Source organism: Helianthus annuus, chromosome 16 (assembly GCF_002127325.2).
Source record: "Helianthus annuus cultivar XRQ/B chromosome 16, HanXRQr2.0-SUNRISE, whole genome shotgun sequence".
In the NCBI taxonomy this organism is placed as follows: domain Eukaryota; kingdom Viridiplantae; phylum Streptophyta; class Magnoliopsida; order Asterales; family Asteraceae; genus Helianthus; species Helianthus annuus.
Window position 1 is genome coordinate 13,522,022 of NC_035448.2, and position 26,954 is coordinate 13,548,975.

At 37.4% G+C, this 26,954-nt stretch overlaps 1 protein-coding gene across 5 annotated transcripts; it reads left to right on the forward strand.

The window, feature by feature from the left end:
* Positions 1 to 7,541: 7,541 nt before the first annotated feature.
* Positions 7,542 to 23,433, forward strand: LOC118479249 (probable receptor-like protein kinase At5g38990). Of its 5 annotated transcripts, none has more exons than XM_035986066.1 (7): positions 7,542 to 7,860; positions 11,099 to 11,202; positions 13,025 to 13,820; positions 14,339 to 14,409; positions 16,098 to 16,206; positions 17,291 to 17,362; positions 23,249 to 23,433. In XM_035986066.1, the coding sequence occupies exons 3-7, from the start codon at positions 13,116 to 13,118 to the stop codon at positions 23,318 to 23,320; spliced, it is 1,029 nt and encodes a 342-aa protein (XP_035841959.1). In that variant the 5' UTR covers positions 7,542 to 7,860; positions 11,099 to 11,202; positions 13,025 to 13,115; the 3' UTR covers positions 23,321 to 23,433. The 5 variants fall into 5 exon arrangements, with proteins under 5 accessions (XP_035841959.1, XP_035841960.1, XP_022016387.1 ...); XM_035986067.1 differs by having other exon boundaries at positions 11,102 to 11,202; XM_022160695.2 differs by lacking the exons at positions 7,542 to 7,860; positions 11,099 to 11,202 and having other exon boundaries at positions 12,352 to 13,820.
* The last annotated feature ends 3,521 nt before the right edge of the window (positions 23,434 to 26,954 follow it).

Sequence of the window (26,954 nt, forward strand, 5' to 3'; positions counted from 1 at the left end):
ACTGAATCGACCAGTCGCAACCTTCATCGACTTGTACCACAAGAGCCTGGTTAGCATTTGATGCTCCTGCTTGATTTGGATTGTTCACAGGAATCAACGTACGCTCGTTATTCCTGTTTTGATTCTGATTCTGCTGGTTGCCTTAATTGCCTTGATTCCTGAACGGATTCCGGTTCCCATGCTGAGCTGGCTTTGTACATTCTCTCTTGAAGTGACCTCTTTGACCACAATTAAAACACTTGACTGATTGCTTATCGAACCCATACTTGGTATCTTTCTTGCTTTGCAAGCTGGTTCTACCATTCCTTTCCATGAAGTCTTTAGCTCGCCTAATCGCACTAGCAAAAGCCCATTTGATATCCACCATATCCATTTCCTCCTTATCAATCTGCTGATAATCTTCTTATGTCATATTGATGTTTCCAATCTGACCTCCTATTAACCCACAATACGCGCTCACCAATGTGTTTAATAGCTCCATATGATCCTTAGCTACTTCAACACTTACTTTCGAGAAATTTGAAGTGTCGAGCCGAACTGTATCTGGATTAAAAGGTTGACCGGCAGATGAAGTGCTTCCATAACTAGCTTGGTGTGGAACTGGTAATGGATTTCCGTACATATCTCTTGCTCCGGTAGATTGATAGCTTTGCTTTGCGACTTCTGGTTGTGGATTTCCGTACATGTCAGTGCTTGAGACAAAAGTCGTTTGAGTTGAGGAAACTGGTAGTGGATTTCCATACATATCTCTTGGTACAAAGGCCTTTTGAAGCTGAGCATGTGGAGTAGGTCTTGCAGCAGTGCTAGAATTTCCACAGTTTCCATAATACATATCAGGATTCTGTGGCACTGGAATCCTTTTGGCCTTCCTGATTTCCTCTTGATCTTTGTTCTCCAAGAGCTGAATGAAATCATTTATGTTTGTCGTAGACAAAGTGCCATTGTATTTCAAGATTTCCAAGAAACCATTCCATTGAGCTGGTAATGCGTCGACAAACTTGATCACAACTTCTTCTGGAGTCACTACTACCCCAAAGTTATTCAATTCAGTCAACAAGTGATAATATCGACTTGTCAAATCTCCTAAAGATTCCCTTTCCATACATGTGAAGCCATCAAACTCCTTCTTGAGTAGATCATGTCGCAATTTGTGTGTCGCTTCATTTCCTAGACCTTTCGTCTTCAATGCATTCCATAACCGCTTTTACGTCTTGAAGCTGACAAACTGATGATATATATCCTTGCTCAACGCTTGAGTTAGAATAGAATATGCTTTCTTTTCTAAATCATATGCCCTTTTCTCGTCTTCCATAAGATCTGCAAATGTCGCGGCAGTTGAATCGGCAACATCAAGTGCTTGATCGAAATCTGTAGTAAAACATAACCACAATTCTGTGTTTTGCCCAAGGACATACGTATGGAATCTTTTTTCCCATCCAGGATATTCATTCATGTGCATTAGCTTCGGTGGACGGTTAAGGCTTCCTGTTTCACTTTCGCTTAAAAGTATACTTTTAATACTTTGAGTTTGATTTGGAACGAACGCCCATTGACTTGCCGAAATTTGATTCGCTTGAGCTGGAATAGACAAGGATGCGGGTGCGGGAGATTCGGCCCATGATGGCAATAAACCCATGCTTCTATACTTGCTCTTCGTATTGGATGGAATACCCCACCAATCTGAACACATTTTGGATATATTGTCACACCCCCAAAATACCACATAGGGAGTGTCCCTGCTGGGCGTGTCACGTACCAATAGCGAGCGACTAATTACATTGAACCCGTACAAGTTTATAAATAAAATCCCCATTATTAATGAAAATACCATCAACAAGTTTAAATGAAAACCAACATGTTCAGCGGAAGCAAATGATAAACCAAAGTTAAACAGTTTCAAAACCAATGTATAGTATCAAGAAATCAATCATATGAATCCCTTCAGTCGACCCATGACCACTCCTGCTACTCCAGACAGCAAGTTCCCAAATCCAAGATACCTAACGACCTGCGAGCATGCAACAAGTGTATCAGACAAAGCTGGCGAGTTCATAGTTTGTGAAAACGTTAGTTACCAAATGTTTAGTTCAGTTCATTGCATGTAATGTAGATAATAACCCGAGTACCGTACAAGATGGCTACCAGATTGTTTTGCCCGTCCCCACTGCCCCCTATCTAAGCAATGGTCATGATTTAAGGTAATTAGTTCACGCCCGTCCTCCCCGATACAGTGTGAGGGTGCCAAACCTAATAGCGCTATCAACTAATAACCCCGTTACCTCCCCGGTAACTATTCGGTATAAGATGGGACTTAAAGAGATAGGAAAAGGTGTATTATCTAACATTCATGTTTTAATCAAGATTTGTATTCCTCTCAGGAATACCCATTGATTTACCCCAAAACCCATCCCTCTCAGGGATACCCAAAGACTGTCCCAACCACCGGGACGCATGCTCAAGATGAACTCACCTTTGGTTTGCTCGGTAGATTTAGCTACCCGTTTAACAAAAGTGGTCAACCCAGCCCTACCGTGGTTACCTAAGTTAATCAGTTACAAGAACACACAACATCCATGTATTTGCATTTACTACATAATTTACAAATAAGTGGCACATATATTATAATGCAGATCATAGCAAGCGATTTGGATGTTAAGGCAACACTAATTCATATCACAACATATCACAAGTGATTCAGTTTACATTCAAATACACTCGTTAATCGAAACTAGCATTCGTGCATCATTAATTAGCAAGTCATTTCCATGTAGTTATTTAACAGATAACTGGGCCATGCTCGCATGAACCCAAGAAGTCCAACTAGTCATTCGTTATCGGGCCACTCTATCTTTGACCCAATCTATGTAGCGCATGACTGGCCCCAAGAGATTAACCCTCTGAAACCCGGGCCAAACAAATATGTTGACATGCAGCCCAACTAAACAGAGTGGTCCCGGCTGCTTGTAGCCGAGCCCAGTACCAGATGTGGCCCAAACAAATAACGGCCCAAAGCAAGGTGCGGCTTCAACTAGATGAAGCCCACCTGTCATCGGTTCAAGCCCAGATGTGGCCCAAACAAATAAGCAACCTATATCATCAACATTCAGATCGGTTATATCAAACTAAACACACACTCGGATCAAATTAATAAACAACACTGAAACAGGTTCTTATCATGTATATTACTAGTGCGTATCACGATTATATCCGCATGCGATCATAACATCAAGTATCAAAACAACTATATTACAATTTACAAACCAATCTTACGACCACAGTCCACTTTCGGGTGTGCACTAGAATTATAACAATAACTATAACACGAATCAAGGTCACCAAAAACAATCAACTTAAACATGAAATTTAGTATACTAACCAAGAGGCTCGACTAAACAAGCTGATGTCTTCAAACTACAATATCGCTTCGATGGGGGGGGGGGTCTGCCGCACGTACATATGGGATAGTAGGGTTTTGTGAGTTGGTTATTTTGGGATTTAGAGATCATAAGGGTTACATATAATACGTACATAAGGGGTCGGTTGTAAAACTAGTGGGCTGATCCCCTCAAAGCTCTTGTTTCCTTCTTGGGCCACAACACTGGGTCGAGTTGCCTCAAACTCCCATGAGGGTCTGTTGGGCTCAAGTGGTCAGCTTGGGCCGACCTAGTGCAAAGTTTACAAATGGGAGTATATGGTATGTGTGTGGCCTAAACTAAACATGAAAAGTTACTGTGTAACTAGTGCAAAATTACTAAGCATATAAAACAAGCATCTAGAATTTCAAGTGCAACAAATAACGTACAACATATAAAACTACCGTGTAAATCAAGCGTAACAGGAAATGATTCGGGAATGAATACACACCTTAAGACCACGGGGAATTATGGGTCGTCACATATATAATAATGAATACCTGCTTAAATCACTTAAAACAATTTGTTAAGATAATCTTTGAAAGCTACTGTTAAAACTTGACGTAAAAAACCCACGAAAAACTTGATTCTTGGCGAAAAACCTTAACTGACGAAAAAGGGGTTTTTGTAAATGACCAAAGTGATGAAAAATAAGGTTTTTCGTCAAAGACCAGTTATGGCGAAAAATATGTTTTTCGTCAAAGACAAATCCAAAAGTGAGAAGGTATTTCATAGACTTAAAATCACCAATAGATAAGATATTTTCTAAATCCCACCAAACCTTATCCTTTACCCTCTGACAGTTGTTGGACACAACATGCAAACACCCATGCTTTACCCATACCTTTTTAAAGACCCACGTCACTGACTTATCAACCTTACATCATGCCTTGTGTCAAGATTGTCAAACAATTATATTATAATCCTTATCACTTCAACAGTAATTCAACCAAGACCAAAATCAGATTATATTTTGAAGAACAATATGAACTCTTTGAATATATGAAGAACACTATGAGTTTTCCGGTCGCCGGAAAAATTATCGAACACGAATTTTACACAAAAGTTTAATAAAAACCAAACCTTAACATGTAAACATGAGTTTAACAAGGTTTTTGATCAAACTAAACAGAAAAATATTAAGATTTTCGAGATTTCAAACTGGTTTTTCTAGAATCTGTGATCTTCAAAACACGAGAAAAACACTCGGTTTTAACAAGGAAGAGAGCCTTGGCTCTGATACCACTTGTAGGTCCAACTAGCAGAGGAACTAGTCGCCTAATCCTTGTATACGAACAAACCCGGTTGTGCGGAATCCAACCGGGAAAGCAAACCGAGATAAGAACACGAACACAAAGATTCAACGTTTAAACAACTCAATGTATTACTTAATCAGAAAGTTTGTTTACAAAGGATCAACTAGAACAATCTCTCAAACTCTCTCTAAATACACTAACTCAGTGTGTGTTCTGTCGTTCTCTGTCCATTGTCTCCTGTCTTCAGACTGCTGCTATATAAAGGAACATGGTCGACGAAAGATCATACAGCGACGAAACATATCGACGAAACACAAGCAGCCGACGAAAGACTCATGACGAAAGAGATGGTCTTTCGTCATTCACATGTGCAGGTTATTCGTCATGCAAGCTGGACTGGGATTTTCTTCAACAGCATAAGCAGGTTTTTCATCATATATGCATAGCAGGTTATTCGTCGCTCATCATGTGTAGGTGTTTCATCATGGACTTGGTTAGGTCTTTCGTCATGCAAGACAGTAGCAAATAGATATATCTGCAACAGCAGATCAACAACTTTCACTGATACTTAATGGAGGAAATCAAGTCTTGGTCTTCAACTCGTAGCGATGTCGAACCGAACGGGCCGCGCCCATATAATATGCATCAACAACCTCAACTCGTAGAACCGATCATATGTGGTGTGGTGCGACGGTGACTGTGGTGGTGGTGCGACGGTGACTGTGGTGGTGGTGCGACGGTGGTTGTGTTAGAGGTTTGTGGTTTGTGGTTGAGGTGGTGGTTGGTGACGGAGGTGGAGGTGGTTGTGGCTATGGTGGTGACGGTGGTGGTGTTGATGGTGGTGGAGGATGTAGGTGATCGAGAGAGAGGGAAAGAAAGGTGAGATGACTAACCCCTATTTAATGTTCTGTTTATCATTAACCCAAATATTCATCTTTATCTACCTAATATCCACTCCTTCCTACCCACAAACCACCTCCACACCACCATGAAATCGACGCTAGAACCATTACACAACACCGTCTGCTACCACAAATTAACTGGCGCCACCACACATCAACCACGTCGTGAGTTATTTCATTATTCATTAACTAACTAAAGTCAAAATTAAAAAAAAGGGTGGTCAAAATTACATTAGGTCAAAATCTACAAATCAATGACTAACCGCATCAGTGGTGGAATTATCGGCATCCATATCACCCCGGACCTTCACATACAGCTCGGGGCTCTGGTACACCGAACCAACCGCCATGGACCGTTCAATTCCACCTGAAACAACGACGAATTGCATGGTCCCAGAGTAAAACACCATACCAGAAAAGTAAAGAAGCGGTACAAATAACAAGACGCTCTAACAGTTAACGAGAAGGGAGAGTAAGATCTAGGCGAACCGGTGAGGGAGTGATTGGTGGGTGAAGCGGGCGGAGGTTTTGGAGCGAGAGTGGCGGATGCGGGGGGATGCAGGGTATGAAGGGTTGTGGTTGTTGAGGCGGGTTTTGACGGGGGACATTGCTTGGCGGATCGATTACATGATAAGATTGGGGGATTTGAGTTTTGTGGATGGAGATTAAACAAGGTAATGTGCGTTTGTTTTGGGTAGGATTCGGGGAGGTGAAGGGAGGATGACAGAGGATACTTATATCAACAAAATGACAAAACAAATGGATTTTGAAAATCAATTTAAATTCTTATTTATAGAATTAACATAATACGCTTATTTTTAACAAACATTTTAGACAGAGTTAGGGGCGGGGAGTGAAATGGAGATAAGTTAAATAGATCAAGGAGTAAAATGACTATTTTTAAAGGACTGAGGCAAAACCGTTAAAACGGCCAAACCACGTAGAGCAAAACGGAAGTTTACTATACAATATATTTATTTTAATTTAACTTTTATTTTAGTTAAAATCTGGTATTTTAAAAATTAATTTAAAATAGTTTATTGGGTTTCTCACAATAGGGGGTTTTCCCATATTTATTGGGTTTCCTCCTGAATTGGTGTATAGGCATTATGCCTAGTGGAGATGGATATGATCGGGTGGTTCTACTGGTGGCATGATGATACTCCAGTGGTCCGTCAGTGATCCAAAATTTGCCGTTCAAAAAAAATAAATAAATAAAAAATAAAAAAAATAGTTTAGTTTTAGTGAAATCTAAGACCACACCACCCAATATAGGGAAATACAAGCGGAAATTAGGACGCTTCATCTCTTCTTATATCAAAATCCACAGCTTCAATTGGGTCAAAACCATGGCAAAAAGGGTTTTCGTAATTTGGGAAAAATGGGTTATATGCCCTTTTGGCTGTTTTTAAATATAATCATGAGTTAAATGCTTGGTTGGTCCTTATGGTTTGCAAAAAATTCATACTTGGTCCTAATGGTTTACTAATTACACGCGTGGTCCCAAAAGTTGTCAAAAATAAACTCGGTTGGTCCTCTGACCTAACCTCTGTTAAATTTCTAAGGGTGAAGGGGGTGCACACCTAATAGGTGAGTGCACTCTCTTACGCCAAACCAATCCCCGTGTGCCACGTCAACTCCCCTCTTAAACTCCCCTAACACCCCCATTTGATGGCGCCACTCCCCTATTAGGTGAATTGGTTTTTTTTTAAAAAAAAAAAAAAAAAAAAAAAAGGAAAGCTTGTGATTGGTCCCCTCTCCCTCTCTCCTCTCTCTCTCCTCCCCCTCTCTCTCGGTGAGCCGCCACCTACAAGCTTCCCCGATTCACTCCCCCGCCTTAACGGCGGTACCCACCTAATCGGCAAAATGCCTCCCCGAGGTGAGTCCCCGAAGACGCCCCGGTTACCCTAAGTTAACTATGTATGAAATGACTATATTACCCTTGAACAATTAAAAACCTAAAACTAAGAATTATAAAATTAAAAAACCCACCACAACCTGCATCATCTTCATCACCATCATGAAGATCACCAAGAAGATTTTGTGAAGCAACGCTACAATATTAATTATTCCCGACCCATCTTCTCTTTTCTCCCCAATTCTTCTTCTTTTTTGGTCGAATTCTTCTCGATCCACTCAACCTAGCTGATCTCTTTCATCAAAGGGCTTTGATCCTTGAGCCACTTTCATCTCAACAATCGAAACGAATTCAATTAAAGAATCTTGGTAGCCATGGGGCAAATGTTTCGAAAGCTGTTCGATGCATTCTTCGGCAATAGCGAGATGAGGGTATTCCAATTCTTGTTCATAATTTTATTTATGTTTAGATATACAATTTAGGGTTTTTGTACTTGTTTTGTGTTATGTTTGACATGTGGGTGATAAATTGAAATTGAACTTCGTTAGCTCAATTATGATGATTTTATTTTTGATTTAATTGTCAAGTATCAAAACAATCGTTAATTGATTAGCTTTTTGTGTTTTTCTTTTATGGGTATGTATAATCATGACTTCTTTTTTAGTGATTATTAATAATTTGACCAGATTTATTTGCTTGAACATGTCTTACAATTGTAGCTTTCACTTTATACTGTTTGTTCTGTTCTTCCTTGCCTGCAACTCTTTTTCATATTGGTTATTTTGATTTTGATTGTAACTTTAAGGGCACTTTACATTAGTGAGATTAGATCACCTGTGTATTGTAAATATGATGGTGAAGATGATGATGTAGGTTGTGGTGGGTTTTTTAATTTTTTAATTTTTTAATTTTTAGTTTTAGGTTTTTAATTGTTCAAGGGTAACATAGTCATTTCACACATAGTTAACCGAGAAATTTAACAGAGGTTAGGTCAGGGGACCAACCAAGTTCATTTTTGACAACTTTTAGAACCACACGTGTAATTAGTAAACCACTAGAACCAAGTATGAAATTTTTGCAAACCACAGGGACCAACCAAGTATTTAACTCTATAATCATGTTAGTCCATCTTTGCCGCTTGGTATGTTTTCGGTTTTCTTTTGGTTTCCCTCTAGGGGTTTTTTTTATTAGTTCCTAGCTATGATAATTTCAACTTGGTATTTTTGCCTTTCTATGAGAATTTCATTGTTGCCCTTGAAAAAAAAATATATATAATGTTGCTAAATACAACTTGGTTTGCCAACCAATCACAATATTTGTGGGCATCCTAAGCCATTAAATATTGAACTTTATAACTACCTTCTATATCTAACTACTATAATAAAAGAAACTAACTTTTGGACACGTGTCATTCATTGAAGGGTATCCTCAAATTTATATTTATCTGAATAAATAAATAATAAATTAATATTAAATCTTATAATACTTTAATAAAATATTATTCTCAAATCTAAATTGTTAATTTAATATATATTTAAAACAAATACCTCTCTTATCTACTTATCTTATATTAAATATATAAATAATAAATTAATATTAAATGTTATCCTAATTATTTAAAAACATAACTTTTTTTTTATTATTTGGTACGCAAAATTATGTTTATTCAACTCGAGTAAAACGCGAGGTTTTTAAGGAGATAATTTTTTTATTATTTGGTAGATTTTTCAACCCGACTATACACGGTTTTTTTTAAAGATACGACGTTTTTAGTATTTAATATACAAAATTACATTTGTTTAGGATATAATTTTTTTTATTATTTGGTAGATTTTTCAACCCGACTATACAAAGGTTTTTTTTAAAGATACGAAGTTTTTAGTATTTAATATACAAAAATATATTTATTTAATCTGTGTAATACACATGGTTTTTAAAGATATAACTCTTTTTATATATATTCAACACGTGTGATATACGGGGTTTTTAAGGATGTATTTTTTTATTATTTGGTAGATTTATTCAACCCGATTATACACGGGTTTTTTTTAAAGATACGACGTTTTTAGTATTTAGTATCCAAAATTACATTTATTTAATCTGTGTAATACACATGGTTTTTAAAGATATAATTTTTTTATTATTTGATATATAAAATTACATTTATTTAACCCGTACAATATACAAGGTTCATAGAGATATAAGTTTTTATTATTTAATATATAAAATTACATTTATTCAACCCGTGTAATACACGGGGTATGGAGCCATCTATTTTTTAGTTTTCTCATCCTTATCTCCTACTTAATTATAGATAATTAGCATTAATTAAAAGATAATTATAAAATTAAATTTAAACTATTCATATAGGAGATAATATAATCTTTTGAAATATTTATTAGATTTCAAAATTATTTATCTTGACATTAACAAAAGACGTACACTAAATATAAATTAATATAATGTAAAGAGTCAAATGTCATTTTAGTCCCTGTGGTTTGAGCCATTTTGTCAGTTTAGTCCAAAAGTTTTATAATACATAGAGTTTATAAAGATATAATAAGATATAACTTTTTATTGATTGGTATATAAAATTACATGTGCTTAACCCATACAATACATGAGGTTCTTAAAAATGTAACTTTTTTTATTATTAATATATAAAACAAAATTTACTCAACCCGTACAATACACAAAGTTTTTAAAGATATAACTTTTTTATTATTTAATATATAAAATTACATTTCTTCAACCCATGTAATAAATGAGATTTTTAAAGATATATTTTTTTATTATTTGGTATGTAAAATTACATTTATTCAACCTGTGTAATAAACGAGGTTTCAAAAATATATTTTTTTATTATTTGATATATAGAATTACATTTATTCAACCCGTGTATTACACGGGGTTCTAACCTAGTTAACTATACAATAATTACGAATCAACCCTTTCACTTGGATGCGAATGATTAGGGTTTCATGGGTCGGTTAGTTGAGGAGGAAGACTCTTCTCATCTCTTTATCCGCTGTCTTGTGGCTAAAAGTGTGTGGGGGCTGGTGTTAAACCGGGTCGGCATTGACCTCGGAGGGTGCAACACTATCCAACAAATTCTTTCGCTCATTATCTACACAACTATATGGCGCCTTTGGATCAATAGGAACTCATGGAGATTCTCCTCCAACCGGTCGTCGGTGGACAACTTGCTGGATGAAAATTCCACGCATAGCTTCAACTGGGTCAAAGGCATGGTATCTATAGAGGGTTTCAGTAATTTGGGAAAAATGGGTCCTTTCTTTGCTGTTTTTAAATATAATCATGTACTCGTAGTCCATCTTTGGCGCTTGGTATGTTTTCGGTTTTCTCCTGGTTTGTAAGGGGTTTTTTTATTAGTTCCCCCCTCTAGCCTTTTTTATGATAATTTCATTGTTGCCGTCCAAAAAATATAATCTTGCTACACACATAAATGCTACTTCTACGTGTCTTTCAAAATGTAGATGAACAAGATGCACAAAGTCAACCCTCCATGTGTGTATGGTTTTGTGTCAGTGATACTAGATACATCCTTATCACATGATTTAATAAAAAAGTTCAATTCCAGCTATTAGCCTAAAATATTTGTGGGTATCCTAAGCCATTAAATATTGTTTTTCTTTTTTTTTTAACCAGCAGTGGAAGCAATCTCATGTGCAGAGCTTTGATGAAGCTGGGATATAATGTGATGGGAAAGTTACAGCTGAAAACTACTTACTAATAAAACCACTACCATAAGGGTATGGTCATGACCCAAACCATTAGCCCCTTATTTATTATCTTTTTCTAAACAAAAAGGAAATGATTTGTTGAAAAATGGAAAGGAGGACCATGGTTGGCATGGTTTAATCCATGCAAACCATGGTGGATCAATCAAGGGGGTGGTGTAGCCTTCCATTCATGTTCCTAGGTGACAAATCATATCCCAACCATAATCCCCACACCCTATAACCTAAAACCAAGGGGGTGGTGTAGCCTTCCATTAATGTTCCTAGGTGACAAATCATATCCCAGCCATAATCCCCACACCCTATAGCCTAAAACCACATATAAAAAAAAGCTTAAAAGTACTGTTCATTGAGTTTGTGTTTTATTAGTATATAATTTAAGATGGTATAACAAGCAGTGCGTCATGAAAGTTAACTCTGTGTGTGTTAGTCTAGATGCGGTGATCATGTGATATAGTTTTAGGCAAAAGATCAAATACAAATAATCTTAACATACTAAACATACAAATTGAAGGAAAACCCAAAAAGACAAGGTGGCATTTTTGTAATTACCACCAACTATCAAAGTTACAACAAAAATACCTAAAAAACACAAATTTTTTTTAACATTTTTATTAAAAAATCGCTACATTTCGTTAGCAAAAAAAAAAAAAAAAAAAAATTTTTTTGCTGCTACTAAAAGTAGCGATTTTTTAATAAAAAATGTTAAAAAAATAAAATAAAATAATTTGTGTGTTTTTTTTTTTTTTTTTAGATTTTTTTAGGTTTTTTGGGGGGTTTAGTTTTTAGCATTTTAGCTTGGGTGGGTGGGGGGGGTTAGGTTTTTTTTAGGTTTTTGGGGGTGGGGGGGGGGGGGTTAGGTTTTTTTAGGTTTTTGGGGGTGGTGGGAGGGGGGGGGGTTAGGTTTTTTTTTAGGTTTTTGGAGGGTGGGGGGGGGGGGGGGGGTTAGGTTTTTTTTAGGTTTTTGGGGGTGGGGGGTAGGTTTTTTTTAGGTTTTTTGGGGGGTGGGGGGGGGGGGGTGGGGGGTTTAGGTTTTTTTTGGGGGTGGGGTGAGTGGTTTGGTTTTTTTAGGTATATTTGTAGAGTAACTTTGATAGTTATTGATAATTACAAAAACGCCACCTTGTCTTTTTGAGTTTTCCTTCAATTTGTATGTTCAGTATGTTAAGATTATTTGTACAAGAACTTTACCCTATAGTTTTAATCCAGGTGTTAATTTAAAATGGTTTCAAAGTGGTCATCATGCCTATATAGTTGACTTCACGTTCACACGGTAATCATACGCAATTTAAATGGTCTATCATAAATATTAACATTTAGATACAGACATAGCCACATTATTTAGTGACACAATTTATCTCCATTTTGGAATAACTTTGTTCTTGATCTATGGATGTTAATCTTAGTAATCGGAAATTCAAACTCAACTACCAAGGTAACTTATTTAATATTAGACCCCAAGTGCATTGACATAATTGGATATAAATGTTTGACAGGTCATTTGTACCATAATCTCTCACGTTGAATACAATAGGTTTTTAATATTGTCGAATATGAACAAGTTGACTCTTGATCTACACGAGAAATGTATTTTTAATGGAATAATGTTCTGTATGATTTTAATCTATTATCTCCACTATAAGAAAAAAATCATATGTACACCACCTCATTGTCTACCGCTATAACCCTTTCCCTCTTTCTAAAACTGAGATCATAAGTCAAAAGATAAAATCATGTCTTCCTCTAATAAACTGAAGATTTCTCTTCAAGAAATATTATCGGCAACTAACGGATTTGCTGAAGCAAACATCGTTGGAATTGGTGGATATGGCAGAGTTTACCGAGGCGAATCAAGGCAACATGGAGACCTCGCAGTAAAGCGGCTGATTCTTAGTCCGCACGGACAAGGAGAGCATGAATATGGGATGGAGGTTTCACTGCTTTCAAAATATAAACATGAAAACCTTGTATCTCTTATCGGATTTTGCGGAGACAATGGGGAGAAGATCTTGGTTTACAAATATGAACCAAATGGGAGTCTTGACAAAGCTTTGCGTAGAAAAGATTTGTCCTGGATGCGTCGTCTTGAGATTTGCGTGGGCGCTGCCACTGGGTTGAGGTACCTTCATAATGAAACTGGATCTGGACACGGAGTCATCCACCGTGACATCAAGAGTTCGAACATACTCTTGGATGAGAACTGGAATGCCAAGATTTCAGATTTTGGATTGTCTAAAATAGCTCTTACAAATTCAGCCGATTCAGTTGTGTTTACCATTCCTTGTGGAACACGGGGTTATGTTGATCCACAAATACTAAACGGTGGTATCACACAAAAATCTGATGTTTATTCTTTTGGGGTTGTACTGTATGAAGTCTTGTTTAGCAAGCTTGTTGCCAATCCTGAATTTCTTAGTGACAATTGTTTTACTATCAACATTGCCAAAAAACATTACAAAGAGAAAACATTGCATATGATGATTGATCCTGATCTAAGAAATGAAATGGATTCTAAGTCCTTGAGTACATTTTCAACCATTGCATATCAATGCTTGAAGGAACGCACAGATGATCGTCCCACAATGAGCTTGGTTGTGGAAGCACTTGAAAAAGCATTATACTATGAACAAGTAAGCTTTTATTTACAATATTACCCAACTTTCAAAGAAAGATAGGTCCAAAACCTGAAAATGTCCTATTCTTAGTGGAATTTAAATTAATAAATTATCTTTTATATGAAATTACTTTTATTCTTTTTGACATATGACATAGGTGTTTATTAATCTTAATATATCTGGCTTCTTTGATTTTGATGCTTATTTTTTCTTCGGTTAGACCACCCGTAGTGGGGGTGGATCAATTGGGTGTGAAATGCCCCATAAACGTAGTTGTCTCCTATAGCTTAAAGCTCTAAACGACTAAACTTTTGTTAAGCATCTATAGCAATCATATGGGTCGGGTGATCTTGATCTAGAGTTGATCCGATATGTTTACAACAAAGGATGATTCCAGTAGATCAAAAAACTTTTTCCAACAAGCAAATAGATCGATCAATATGTTTATCAATTATCATTCTCACTTTAATCATCTCTTCCCGCAAAACCCTTGCAAAGTTACCATTATTTTTTACCCTCTTTGGATATTTCAGCGGAGCAAGCTTCCCCGTGCCATGCAAGGAAGCTTGTGGGCAGATTTTCAAATAAATGAAGAGCCCCAAAGGTATTCCACTTTCTGCGCCCTTCATCACAATAAACAATGTTTCTCTATATAGCTTTCATAAAATTCCATGCACCATTAATAACCACCGGTCATAGACCTATAAGCCATGTATGCGTCTACACATGCATGGTGTATAGCTCTATGTGGCATTGGTATAGCTTTTCTTTTTTTTCTTTTTTCATAGATTTTTTATCGTTTTAGCAAATTGAAGTAATTTTTTTTTATATAAAAATAGATAAATTATTGTTTTAGTATAGTATCTAGTATTGTATCGTCGCATCATATCAAATCATATCATGTTGTATCCTGTATGTGTAGTACAGTATAGGTTCTATATAGGACTCATATAGGTCTATGGGTATATTATAGTATAGTATAATATCGTATCATATAGTATTGTATCGGTATGGTGTAGGTCTATATAGGTCTATAGTGTAGTGTAGTGTAGTATTGTATAGTATAGGTGTAGTATAGGTCTCGTATAGCGCTACATATGTAGTATAATATTGTATACTATAGTAAAGTATCGTATTGTATCAAATTGATGATGTTGTATGGTATTTTATCATATAGTTGTAGTACAGTTTAGTATAGGTCCTTTATATGACTCGTATAGGTCTATAGGTGTAGTATTGTAAACTATAGTTTCTTTTCTTAGCATTTCGTATCCTATTGTATTGTATCATAAGGTGTAGTATAGTATCATATAGGTCTTGTATAAGCCTTGTATATGTCTAATATGGTATGGATATGGGTATAGGTATGGGTATTGGTTATGGGTATTGGTTTGGTATGGTGTAGGTATGGATATGGGTTTGGTATGGTGTGGGTATGGGTATGGGTATGGGTATGGGTATGGGTATGGGTATGGTACATGTATGAGTATAGTATGGTATTGGTATGGGTATGCGTATGGTATCGTATCGTATGGTATAGTATCGTATTGTATTGTTTCGTATTGTATGGTATCTTATAATATTGTATTGGGATATGCTATAATACACATACACATACACATACATAGCGATATATGCTAATATATATGGCTATATTACAGATAAAATTTGGCATAGTATAGGGATATACTATAATATAGGGCTATACTACACTTAAAATGAGTCATGTTGTTTATAGTTGTAATATATGTTTAGTTTAGTTTATTTGTTTGGTTATGTAAGATACCATAATCTAGTTTCGATTTTGTAACTAAGTTATTATTATATTAAATTTTAATTTTACAATAAAAATGATATTTTTTCTAAAATTTGCTAAAGTTATAAATATTGTATAAACATGTTTGTAAAAAAACTAAGTCAATACACCACATATCTATACATGGAATATAGACCCCAACTGGCAAACATTATATGACATGTCCAGTATTTTTTGAAAATTGAAAAATCTATATGACACGTATAATATCATATCAAAGGAGGAGTGTCCAAATAACAAAATCCATATTGAAATAAAAGAACTTTTTCTTTAACGGCTAACGTTACTCATTTACACCAATTATCCCCTCTTTTTCACATGTTTGAACCTAAGATCTCTCTTTTAAGCGACATGTACGTATTTCTACCAAGTGGGTTACCCCACATTGGCAACAAAAGAAGTCATTTTTATTATGTTAGTTTTGAACAGATCAAATGTTCACTTTGGTTATTTTACTTTAATTTTGGTGATTGCAGTGAATTCGATGCGTTAGAAGTTGAGACATTATTCCGTGCTACTACGATCCCAAAGAAAGATACTACTGAAGGAGGACGACGCAGTTCAGAACTCGGCAAAGTCTACTTGGTAATGCAATTTAGATTAGTTAAATATCTTATGCTATTTTTAAATTTAGATATATGTTTTGAACCCTCCACCACATGAGGAGGGACGCCTTTCCAACAACCATTGATGCCTCTATGATACGTGACTTTTGATATCAACCGATATTTAGACCCGCGCGTTGTGATGAGGCCGTTAATCCGCCAAAAATAGACATAAACCATAGAACCACATACGCGTGTTCCAGCGTGTTAACTAGCAAAATTTAGATCCAAACGTAAAACATTATCGTAAAAAACAAAAAAAAACATTAATAATAATAATAATGTTAATAAGAATAACATTAACTGAAATAATAATAATAATAATAATAATAATAATAATAATAATAATAATAATAATAATAATCTTAATTCATAAACTTTGACTTTAATTATATATTTTTGTGTTATATAAAACTTGATAAAAATTAACCCGATAAAAACACTTGTAAAACACACTCAAATCATATAACTTTCATCAAGTATTATCTAACACAAACAAAATTATTTAAGGTCAAAGTTTATATATAAAGACTTTGAAAATTCAAAATATGACACTTTTAATGGGATGGATTTAGTAATAATAATAATAATAATAATAATAATAATAATAATAATAATAATAATAATAATAATAATAATAATAATAATAATAAAGTTATAAGGTATAAGGTTTATTAAAACTCAAACTAAACCATAAGAGTTATGTCTTATTTTTACTAATACTTCAAAGGAAGAAACGTAAAAGTTATTAATACTCTAAGGAAATAAAATAAAAAGTTACTAAAGTTTAACAAAAAGAAAATTAGAAAATTACAAATTACATAAGCATAAAAAGAAAAGTAGAAGATTACAAATTACATAAGCATAAGGTACATATCAGATAAGAATAAAAGCAACTTAACAGTGAATTTGTGAGAGAAACTATTTTTCATATAAATATAGAGTAAATATCTTATCTATGAAATTACTTTTATTTTGTGATTTAATATTCATACACCACTCCTCTCTATCTTTATATATATTTATTCTTTAGCTACCATTTTGCTATTGCAATTTTTAAATAGGTTGACTGGAGGAGGGCCAATAGCACGGAAAGCATGCTCATGAACGTTAAGATGCCGCTTCCCAACATGATTGTAAGTGTGGATTATAATATATTAGAGCATCTCCAACTCATATTACGTGGAGATGTCTGAAATTCCGGAAATAATAGCCGGACGAGTGGCACCGTTGGAGACAAGTCCATTGGTGTTCGTCCGCCATACCAGACTCGTTCGGACACAGGGGTTGGGAACCACGTACAAACCATTTTTTTAAATAAAAATATTAAATAAAAGTTGAATGTCACGTGGAGGTTTGTGCATTAGAGGAAAAAATGTAAGTTTTTAAGGTAGAAATTTGGATTAATGTGGCATGCTAAGATGCATGCCGGGTCTGAAAACAAATTCACCTCCATCATTCGAGATGCTTTTAACTTAATATATTTGGCTTCTTAGTTTTTGGATGTTTATTTTTTTTTTCCTTAAATCAGTGACGTGAATAAATAGAGTTATTTTCTACATCAATGATATCAGGTTTCACGTGAATAAATTAAGTTCTTTTCTATACATCAATGATATCAAGTTTCATGTGTCAACATGGCGATGCCAAAAGAATTAGTATCAATCTGTTTGTTTAAAATGACATTATTAAAACGGGCTTTACCATGTTTTGGGGATGTTGCATATCCTCACGTTGTTTTCTATAATTAATAGCCTATACAACTAAAGGTTTGTCAAGCATCTATAGAAAGTAGACATGCACTTGGCCACATGGGTTGGGTTCTTGATCTAGATTTGATCGTATGTTCATTTGAAAATCACACACGTTATACCTATAATCACGCACGTTGTCGTACGTGATGTTTTAAAGAGATTCACCCAAGCCTGACGACCCTTGGGTGATTTCAAATTTGCAGCCCGCAATGATGGAAATTAACATCATCCATTGACGGAACTGACATCTCACAAGGCCGCAACTCGGCGATGCAGTTCAGGTTCGGTTACGGACCGCAACTAGATGGACTTACATGTATAATATTAAAAAAGTCTATAAATAATAGGTTCGTTTAGGCTCGTGAGGTTACTCGAGCGATAATTAAGTGAAGCTTCAACCGGTCTCGTTGATTTTTCAAGAATATTTTTAGGCTCAGGATCGTTTTCTCTCGACTTAATCTGAGCTTTTAGCGAGGCGATCAATCTCTCGAATAGATCGCAAGCGGCTTGGTTCATTTATACGTATAAGCATCCATTTCCTACCCCGCAAAGTTATCATCATTTTTTTACTCTCTCTCAATTTCTTCAGAATATTTTCTTTTATACAAGGCCTTTCCTTCTCAGTGAATTTGATAGAAAACCTAGGTTTGAGATTAACGTGAATGAAACCGACACATATTCACTGATACCAAAAGAGTTAACATCGACAATTTAAGCACGAGAGATCACATCTTGATCTTTTCTCAAACCTACACACACAGTCTAAACCCAAGGTTTTGATGCTAGAATTCTATGAGGTTAAATGAAATGCAAATGTTTAGATACTTATAGTGATCGCTAGACACTAAGGCCAATCACTTTAAACAGTAAGTCTAATTTTTACCTTGTAAACAATTGGTCTAATCATTTGCAAACTTTAATAAAAATTTAACCTATTCAGCAAATTATTACACCAAGTCTATTCGAATAGCAATAAACATCCCAAAATGCACTAGCGGATTCCCACTTGGATGTTGTTGTCGAATAATGTGTTGAATAACATGCAATCTTCAGTCACTAAATTGTTGATGATATCAAAACTACATTAACAGATTCCCCCCTCCCCCTGATTGATGATTCAGGTATGCTAGATATATTGCAACTTCAGTCATGTATCAAGTTGATGACATCACAATGCGTCAGATTCCCATATTCCCCCTAACTCATGCTTCGGATTTGCAAAAACTCTGACTTGATAATGACATGATCCTTTGGTTAACACACCATAAGCCCATTTTATTACCGAACACCCAACTAATCAATAATGAAACTCTTTCAGAACATCCTTGATCTACCAGGAGCGTAAGTCCTAATCCAATTTACATCATTTAGAACCACATTGTTTGATCAACAAAACAACAATCCGGGCACTATGCAGACCTTCATTGGATCCCATGTAGGTTCATGATTCAGACTGAAACCCGTGATTAGAGTGTGATTATGTTCAAGACGAGAGAGATTAGAGACGGATAAACAAAACTTCTTTGTATAAATTCGGTAGTATAACGTTACAAAGCGGACCGATTACAAGCTAACCGAACAATACCAAAGGAGCATACTTCCGGGGAGAGACCAAGTGGTGATCTCTCCCCCAAGTCTAAAACCTCCCTTCAAACTCTCTCTATGCAAATGAACCAAAGGGGTGGTTTTTATAGCCACACCCACTTCACTTGCACACACACACGGTCAAACAAATAACCCTTCGTTTGACCACTTCAAACGAGCGGGTCAATACACGTTTGTTTGACCGTTTCACTAACTATTACATAATCAACATAAAATAAAACCAATCTATTCTAACAGCATCGGACACAAAAACTGCACCAACGAATTCCCCCTTGTCCGTTGCTGTCGAATGCTAAAAATGCAACTGCAATCGATCTTCAGTCAAGTATTTGTTAATGTCATCTTCTCTGTGTTAACAAATTCCCCCTTGACCGATGATCCAGGTAAGTAATATCTTCACTTCAATCTTTATACCAAACCCTTGAAGCTTCTCGTATAACATTTCTCCTTCAAAGTACGCGTATCTGTGTTGGGTGTTGTGCAATTTCCTCAAAAGGCTAAATTGATCGATCTTCTGCTGATCTTCCAATACTCCAACTGGCATTTGATAAGGGTTCCATTCTTTAAAAACTGCATCAAGTCTTGATCTTGTGATACGAACTCTATTTCATTCAAGCATACTACATTGGTAGAGTTTTCTTGTGAACTGTCTTCTGTAAACCATCTTTGTGGAATCGAACAAGTAATGCACTTTGATCCTCAGCATCAACACTCAGGAAGTCAGCTAGACCAAGTATATCACTTGCAAGCTCAACCAGCATGCTTAGTTGAACTACATCCAGGTCTCATTGTCTCGCCTTTGTGAAGTTGAATACGTCATGCACTACGGATCTTCAGCATCAGTACTCAGGATGTCAGCTTGACCAAGTACATCGTTTGTTAACTCAACGAATTGAATTACACCCAGATCCCTGTAAAATCTCATAAAGATTCCCCAGGTCTTCAGTGAACAGCTTTTTGAAACTACTATAGACTTTAGATACCTGTATGTTTCCGTGCAAAACCCTTCACGTTGGCTGGAGAATTAATTAAAATCCTCAAATATGTGTCTGTGCAAAACATTCCACGCAGAACCTTTGGTATCACCTGAAAAACACAAACTCCACCACCTGTGATTGCGTTTAGAAATTTACCGAAGAAATTCCAAAACATATGAAAATTTTTATCCCCCCCGTTTCTTTGGTAAAATCTCTAAGCCTTGACAAATTCCCACCACTGAGCGGAACTGTCGTCAACTACTGTGACAACTCGAATTCCCAAGATTTCTATTTCGCATCACAATTAATTGCTATGGAATTGTAAGCGTTTAAATACTTAAATGATTTGACAAATACTTAAATGTGGTGGTGAAACTGTAAATTGTATATCTTGTGCATGAAATATGGGATAGATAATTCCTTAGGGTGTTTTGTGTGAATAGTGAAACTTTAACAACTTAAAACCCTAATCTCTTCCCTAATCATTCACTAATCACTCTCTAAGAATCAAAACACGTACCCACATTCCCTAATCCTCTCTACAACCACCTTCTTATCATTCTTGGAATTTCAAGTCTTTCACATCAAGTTTGATTGCTAATCCAACTAGAATCGAATCAAGGTAATTGTTAAGCATTTCTTGTGATTGTTTGATTGTTATTAATCATTGATTCTTGTATTTCTTGTAAACCCTAGTTTATCATATGATGGTTCTGTGTTTTCAATTGAGATTGATTATTATGATATGATGAATGATTAGCAATGAGATTGTTCACCGAATGATTGTTGTAATCGTTAATTGACTGCTCATAAAACCTACACTCTGTATACATGAATTAGGGTCCTAGATCATATGAACAATAAGAACGTAACTGTTGAATGTGAAAGTGTAACTGTTCCAATTGCGATTGTAATTGTCTGAGATTGATTGATATGTTAGTCCGAGTATATTAAGTTAAAGTGTCTGAGTTTGTTAAATGAAAACATGGCCCGACCTTAAATGTATCAGGTTGCCCGAGTTTGGGGTAGGATATGAGAGTCCGAGTTTAATGATGTTATATGTTCCGAGTTTAATGAATGGTATTGGTCCGAGTTTAAGTAATGGACATTAAGTCCGAGTTTGTTATGGTGTAATATGGTCCGAGTTTAATGATATATGTAAGGGACCGAGTTTAGTTTTATATTCACACCATGTCCGAGTTTAATAGCACACAACCTTGTCCGAGTTTAAACCATTTCCCTTGTTCATGTTCGAGTTTGTTATGGTGTAATATGGTCCGAGTTTAAATGGTTGAATGATGTCCGAGTTTAAATGGTTGAATGATGTCCGAGTTTAAATGGTTGAATGATGTCCGAGTTTAAATGGTTGAATGATGTCCGAGTTTTAATGGTTGATCATGTCTGAGTTTTGTATTTGTTTGATGTCCGAGTTTGTTGTCATCAAGTGTGGCCCGAGTTTAAGCAATCAAGTCAGGTCCGAGGTTATGTGAATACTCAAGGGTCCGAGTTTGTGAGGATCCCCCCCCTAGTCCGAGTTTAACTCCTCTCCTTTTGGTCCGACTTTTAAAGCTCATATGGTCCGAACATGTTAAGGTTATGTTGCCTGAGTTTTTAAACCATGACTTGTTCTGTCCGACTTTTAACAGGGGAAGCCCCCCACACTTGTCTGATGTTGTGCTATGTCTGATGCTGTGTAATTACCTGATGATGTGTAACTGCCTGATATTGTGTAATGATCAATTTCAAACAAGTAGCTGCATGGTATATTATGCTGATTCTGTTAAGCTGTGTATGACACCTTGATTCCCTGAGTACGTTAAACTTGTGAAGTTTAATTGATGTTAATCTGTTAAGTATGATAACGGTGATCCTTAAATTGTTATACACGTTAGATTAAACTATGAAAACAAAGACGTGACACATGAATTATGTGAATATGATTAACCGTTTGTGTGAAGGATGATTCTGTATATGCATAATTGTATGATACTGAATGTAACTGTATGATTTTACATGCGTGAACATTCTATATGATATCATCATGTACACAATAAACACACAAGACACAACTGCTTGAATGACAACGATTTGCAAACCCTATTTGATGCAAACACTTACACCGTATCATGTGCAACACATCCTAGGTCGTGTGTTACGGACTTAGAGATTTATAAACCCCAGAAGCAATAACATACCGAGCAAACCAAGGTGAGTTCACACAGCCAAGGCATGGGGTTCCCAGGGTGGGAATGGGATAGATTACTTACTGGTACTTATTTATACTGGAACGTAGTGATGTGATTTGATGAACTATGGTACATACTCAGCTGATTGAACTACGACTAGACTAGTAACACTTATTGAACTGATCTTCGCACACCTGCCAAGGGTTGGCCGCGATATTATGACTGACTTCGCACACCTGCCTTTGGAAGGCCGCGAACTGTAATTTACTAATCTTCGCACACCTGCCTGGTAGGCCGCGATACAGATAAACCTAGTCTAGAATACTCGGGATGAACATTCCCCTAATATCTTCGCATACCTGCCTGGGAGGCCGCGATGGAAACCAATACGATACATGACATAACGAACGAACATACTGCTACTCACACTATACTATTACTGAACTGTTAACTGTGAACTCGCTCAACTAGTTGTTGACTCTCTGCTGCATGCCTTGCAGGACATTAGGTACATATGGAGCTTGCACAGGGAGGAGCAGGTCGTTGTGGTGCATGGATCGTGGATGTTTTGATAAACTTACAACACTTGAACTAATTATATACATTGAACACTCATTGTTACGCTTCCGCAACTTAAACTATGTTTTGTTGGAACATCAATCGTATTGAATGGTTTGTTTACATTTATTATACTTGACATTAATTACATGTTCGATATGATTGGTGGCTTGATCCTGGTCAGTCACGCTCCCAAGCGGTGATACTCCGCAGGTGGATTTTGGGGGTGTGACAGATTGGTATCAGAGCCATTGGTTATAGAGAACTTGGTTTTAATATGGGAAAAACGTTTTTATTAAAACCAGACTATAACCAGAACAGTGCTCTCAACGATCCACAACGACGCTTCGCTCCACGTGCAAGACTCGACATCCTAGGTAATAAGGTTTATGTTTGTTACCTGCTTGCTAGAACTGCATAGAACTTTGCTCGTAGTATGCTTACATTACTTTGCTCACAACTTGTTATTGCATGAGAATACTTATGTGCTTACACTCTTCTGTCATCGCACTATTCGCGAACCTTTCTCACTTATGTTGCCTTTGATGTGAAGATCAATGGCCGCACGAATTAACATGACTCAAGCCCAACTAGAGGCTCTCATTGCTGCGGCAGTTGCAGCCGCTCAAGCAGGTAGTATACCCTGCAGTATAGACACTAGGATCTTTAGATCCTACATTAATTCTCGTATTTAACTTTGCCCTATTCGTACACAATAGGTCAACCCGCTCAGCAACAACCTGTGTGCACCTTCAAGAATTTCATGGATTGTCGTCCTAACACGTTCAGTGGCACGGAGGGAGCAGTTGGACTCCTCCACTGGTTTGAAAAGCTCGAGTCAGTTTTCGAGATGTGTGAATGCCCTGAGGCTCGCAGGGTGAAGTTCGCTACTGGCACACTTGAAGGGATTGCGCTCACTTGGTGGAACGCACAAGTGCAGATCTTAGGGTTGGCAGCTGCTAACGCCACACCCTGGAATGATTTCAAAGAACTGATCAAGAGGGAATACTGCACTAGAGAAGACATTCACAAGTTGGAGGACGAGTTGTATAATCTGAAAATGGTTGGATCAGAGATTGAAGCGTATACTAAACGGTCAAATGAGCTGGCCGTGCTGTGTCCAACTATGGTGGACCCTCCATACAAGCGTATTGAGTTGTATCTCAAAGGTTTGGCACCAGAAATACAGAGCCACGTTACCTCGGCTAACCTCAACAACATCCAGGAAATCCAGCGTCTCGCTCACCGTATTACAGATCAGGCAGTGGATCAGAACAAACTGCCAAAACGTGTCAAGGCTACCACTACTGCTGTCACCACTTCTGCTACTCCCAGTGACAACAAGAGGAAATGGGAGGGGGATTCCAGCAAGGGATCGGTTTCTGTTCAGTCTCAGCAGCGCAAGACAAATGACTATCAGAACTCGAGTCAGCAATCATCTGGCAGTCAGGGGCAGGGTGGATATCGGGGAATTCACCCATTGTGTAATAAGTGCAACCGACACCACAGCGGAAGATGTCGCAGGGAACAATGTCAAAGATGCCTCAAGATGGGTCATGAGGCTAAGGATTGTAGAAGCTCTCGGCCAGCAAATCAGAACCAGCAACTTCCGCCACCAGTTCCTCAAAACCCGCAGCAGCAGCAACCACAGCGTGGAAACCGGGGATGTTTCCAGTGTGGGGCAGAAGGTCATTACAAACGCGATTGTCCTCAGTTGGAACCAGAACCAGAACCGCAACAATAATCAGGGCAACGGGAACAACAACAACAACAACGGGGGAAACAACAACAACAATGGCAACGAGGCAAGAGGTCGAGTTTTCATGTTAGGAGGAGGAGACGCAATGAACGATATTTAAACTTACAACTTATCTTGGGTTTTCATTATTATGTTTATGCTACTCAAACAAAGTTTGGTTTGAACATCAATTGTATTGGGTTTTATGAATTATTTTAACTTCTATACTTTATGTTTGATATGATGGATGGTTTGATATTATTGAGCGCACCTGCCGTGTTTATGGATCTTATGAACAGGGTGTGCAAACCTTATCTTGACAAGTTCGTTATTGTCTTCATAGACGACATTCTAATCTACTCAAAGAGTCAGGAGGAACACGAGCAGCACTTACGTCTTATCTTGGAACTTCTTCGAAAGGAGCAACTGTACGCAAAGTTTTCAAAATGCGACTTCTGGCTTCGTGAAGTCCATTTCTTAGGCCATGTGGTGAATAAGGATGGGATTCATGTCGATCCATCCAAGGTAGATTCGATCAGGAATTGGCCAGCACCGCGTACACCGACAGAAATACGCCAATTCTTGGGTTTGGCGGGTTACTACAGGCGATTTATTAAAGACTTCTCGAAGATCGCGCAGCCGCTTACAACTTAGACACAGAAAGGTGTCACCTACCGTTGGGAAGATTCCCAAGAGACCGCTTTTCAGTACCTTAAGGATAGGCTTTGCAGCACACCTATTCTCTCACTGCCGGAGGGCACAGATGACTTCGTGGCTTATGGTGATGCATCGATACAGGGTCTCGATTGTGTATTGACACAACGGGATAAGATTATTGCTTACGCTCGCGACAACTAAAGATTCATGAACGGAACTACGCGACGCACGATTTAGAGCTGGGAGCTATTGTTTTCGGGCTTAAGATATGGCGACACTACCTGTACGGTACCAGGTGCACGATTTACACCGATCACAGGAGTCTCGAGCATATCCTTAAGCAGAAGGATTTAAACATGCGTCAACAAAGATGGGTTGAACTACTGAACGACTACGAATGCGCCATCAATTATCATCCCAGCACGGCCAATGTTGTGGCCGACGCCCTCAGTCGAAGGGACGCCCTACCTAAGCGCGTGCGAGCGCTACAGCCTAATATTCAGTCTGATCTTCCTGCACGGATACGAAATGCTCAGGTAGAAGCATTGAAACCAGAAAACGTCAAGGCTGAAGCCTTACGCAGCTCGAGGCAACGGTTAGAACAAAAGGAAGACGACGCCTACTATGTAACAGGATGTACCACGACATTAGAACTACATATTGGTACATCCAGGGTCGGATAAAATGTACCACGACATTAGAACTACATATTGGTGGCCTAGCATGAAGGCCCACATTACAAATGATTGGCTTGAGCGAGAGTCAAGACAGAGTACCAGAAACCCTCAGACTTACTTCAGCAACCCAGGATACCACAGTGGAAATGGGAAGAGATTTCCATGGATTTTGTTACGGGCTTACCTAAATCTCAGCGTGGGAATGATACTATATGGGTGATCGTGGATCGACTCACCAAGTCTGCACATTTCCTGGCTGTAAAGGAAACGGATAAGTTCTCCACTCCCGCAGACATCCATCTTAAAGAAGTTGTTTCTAGGCACGAGGTGCCCATCTCCATATCCTCCGATCGGGATGCACGATTCACGACAGAGCTATAACAGTTACCATACCAGCATTCAAACCGCTCCATTCGAGGCATTGTACGGACGTAAATGCCGGTCACCTCTCTGTTGGGTAGAGGTGGGGGATAGTCAGATTACGGGTCCAGAGATTGTAGTGGACGCCACAGGAAAGATTGCACAGATACGACAACGCATGGCGGCAGCACACGACCGTCAGAAAGCCTACGCGGG

Bases quoted from the DNA above. Each gene is read 5' to 3' on its own strand.
- LOC118479249 (XM_022160695.2), top strand. From the start codon at position 12,924: ATGTCTTCCTCTAATAAACTGAAGATTTCTCTTCAAGAAATATTATCG. The intron at 13,821-14,338 runs GTAAGCTTTTAT...TGGATATTTCAG, and splicing joins AAGCATTATACTATGAACAA to CGGAGCAAGCTTCCCCGTGC. The intron at 14,410-16,097 runs GTATTCCACTTT...TGGTGATTGCAG, and splicing joins ATAAATGAAGAGCCCCAAAG to TGAATTCGATGCGTTAGAAG.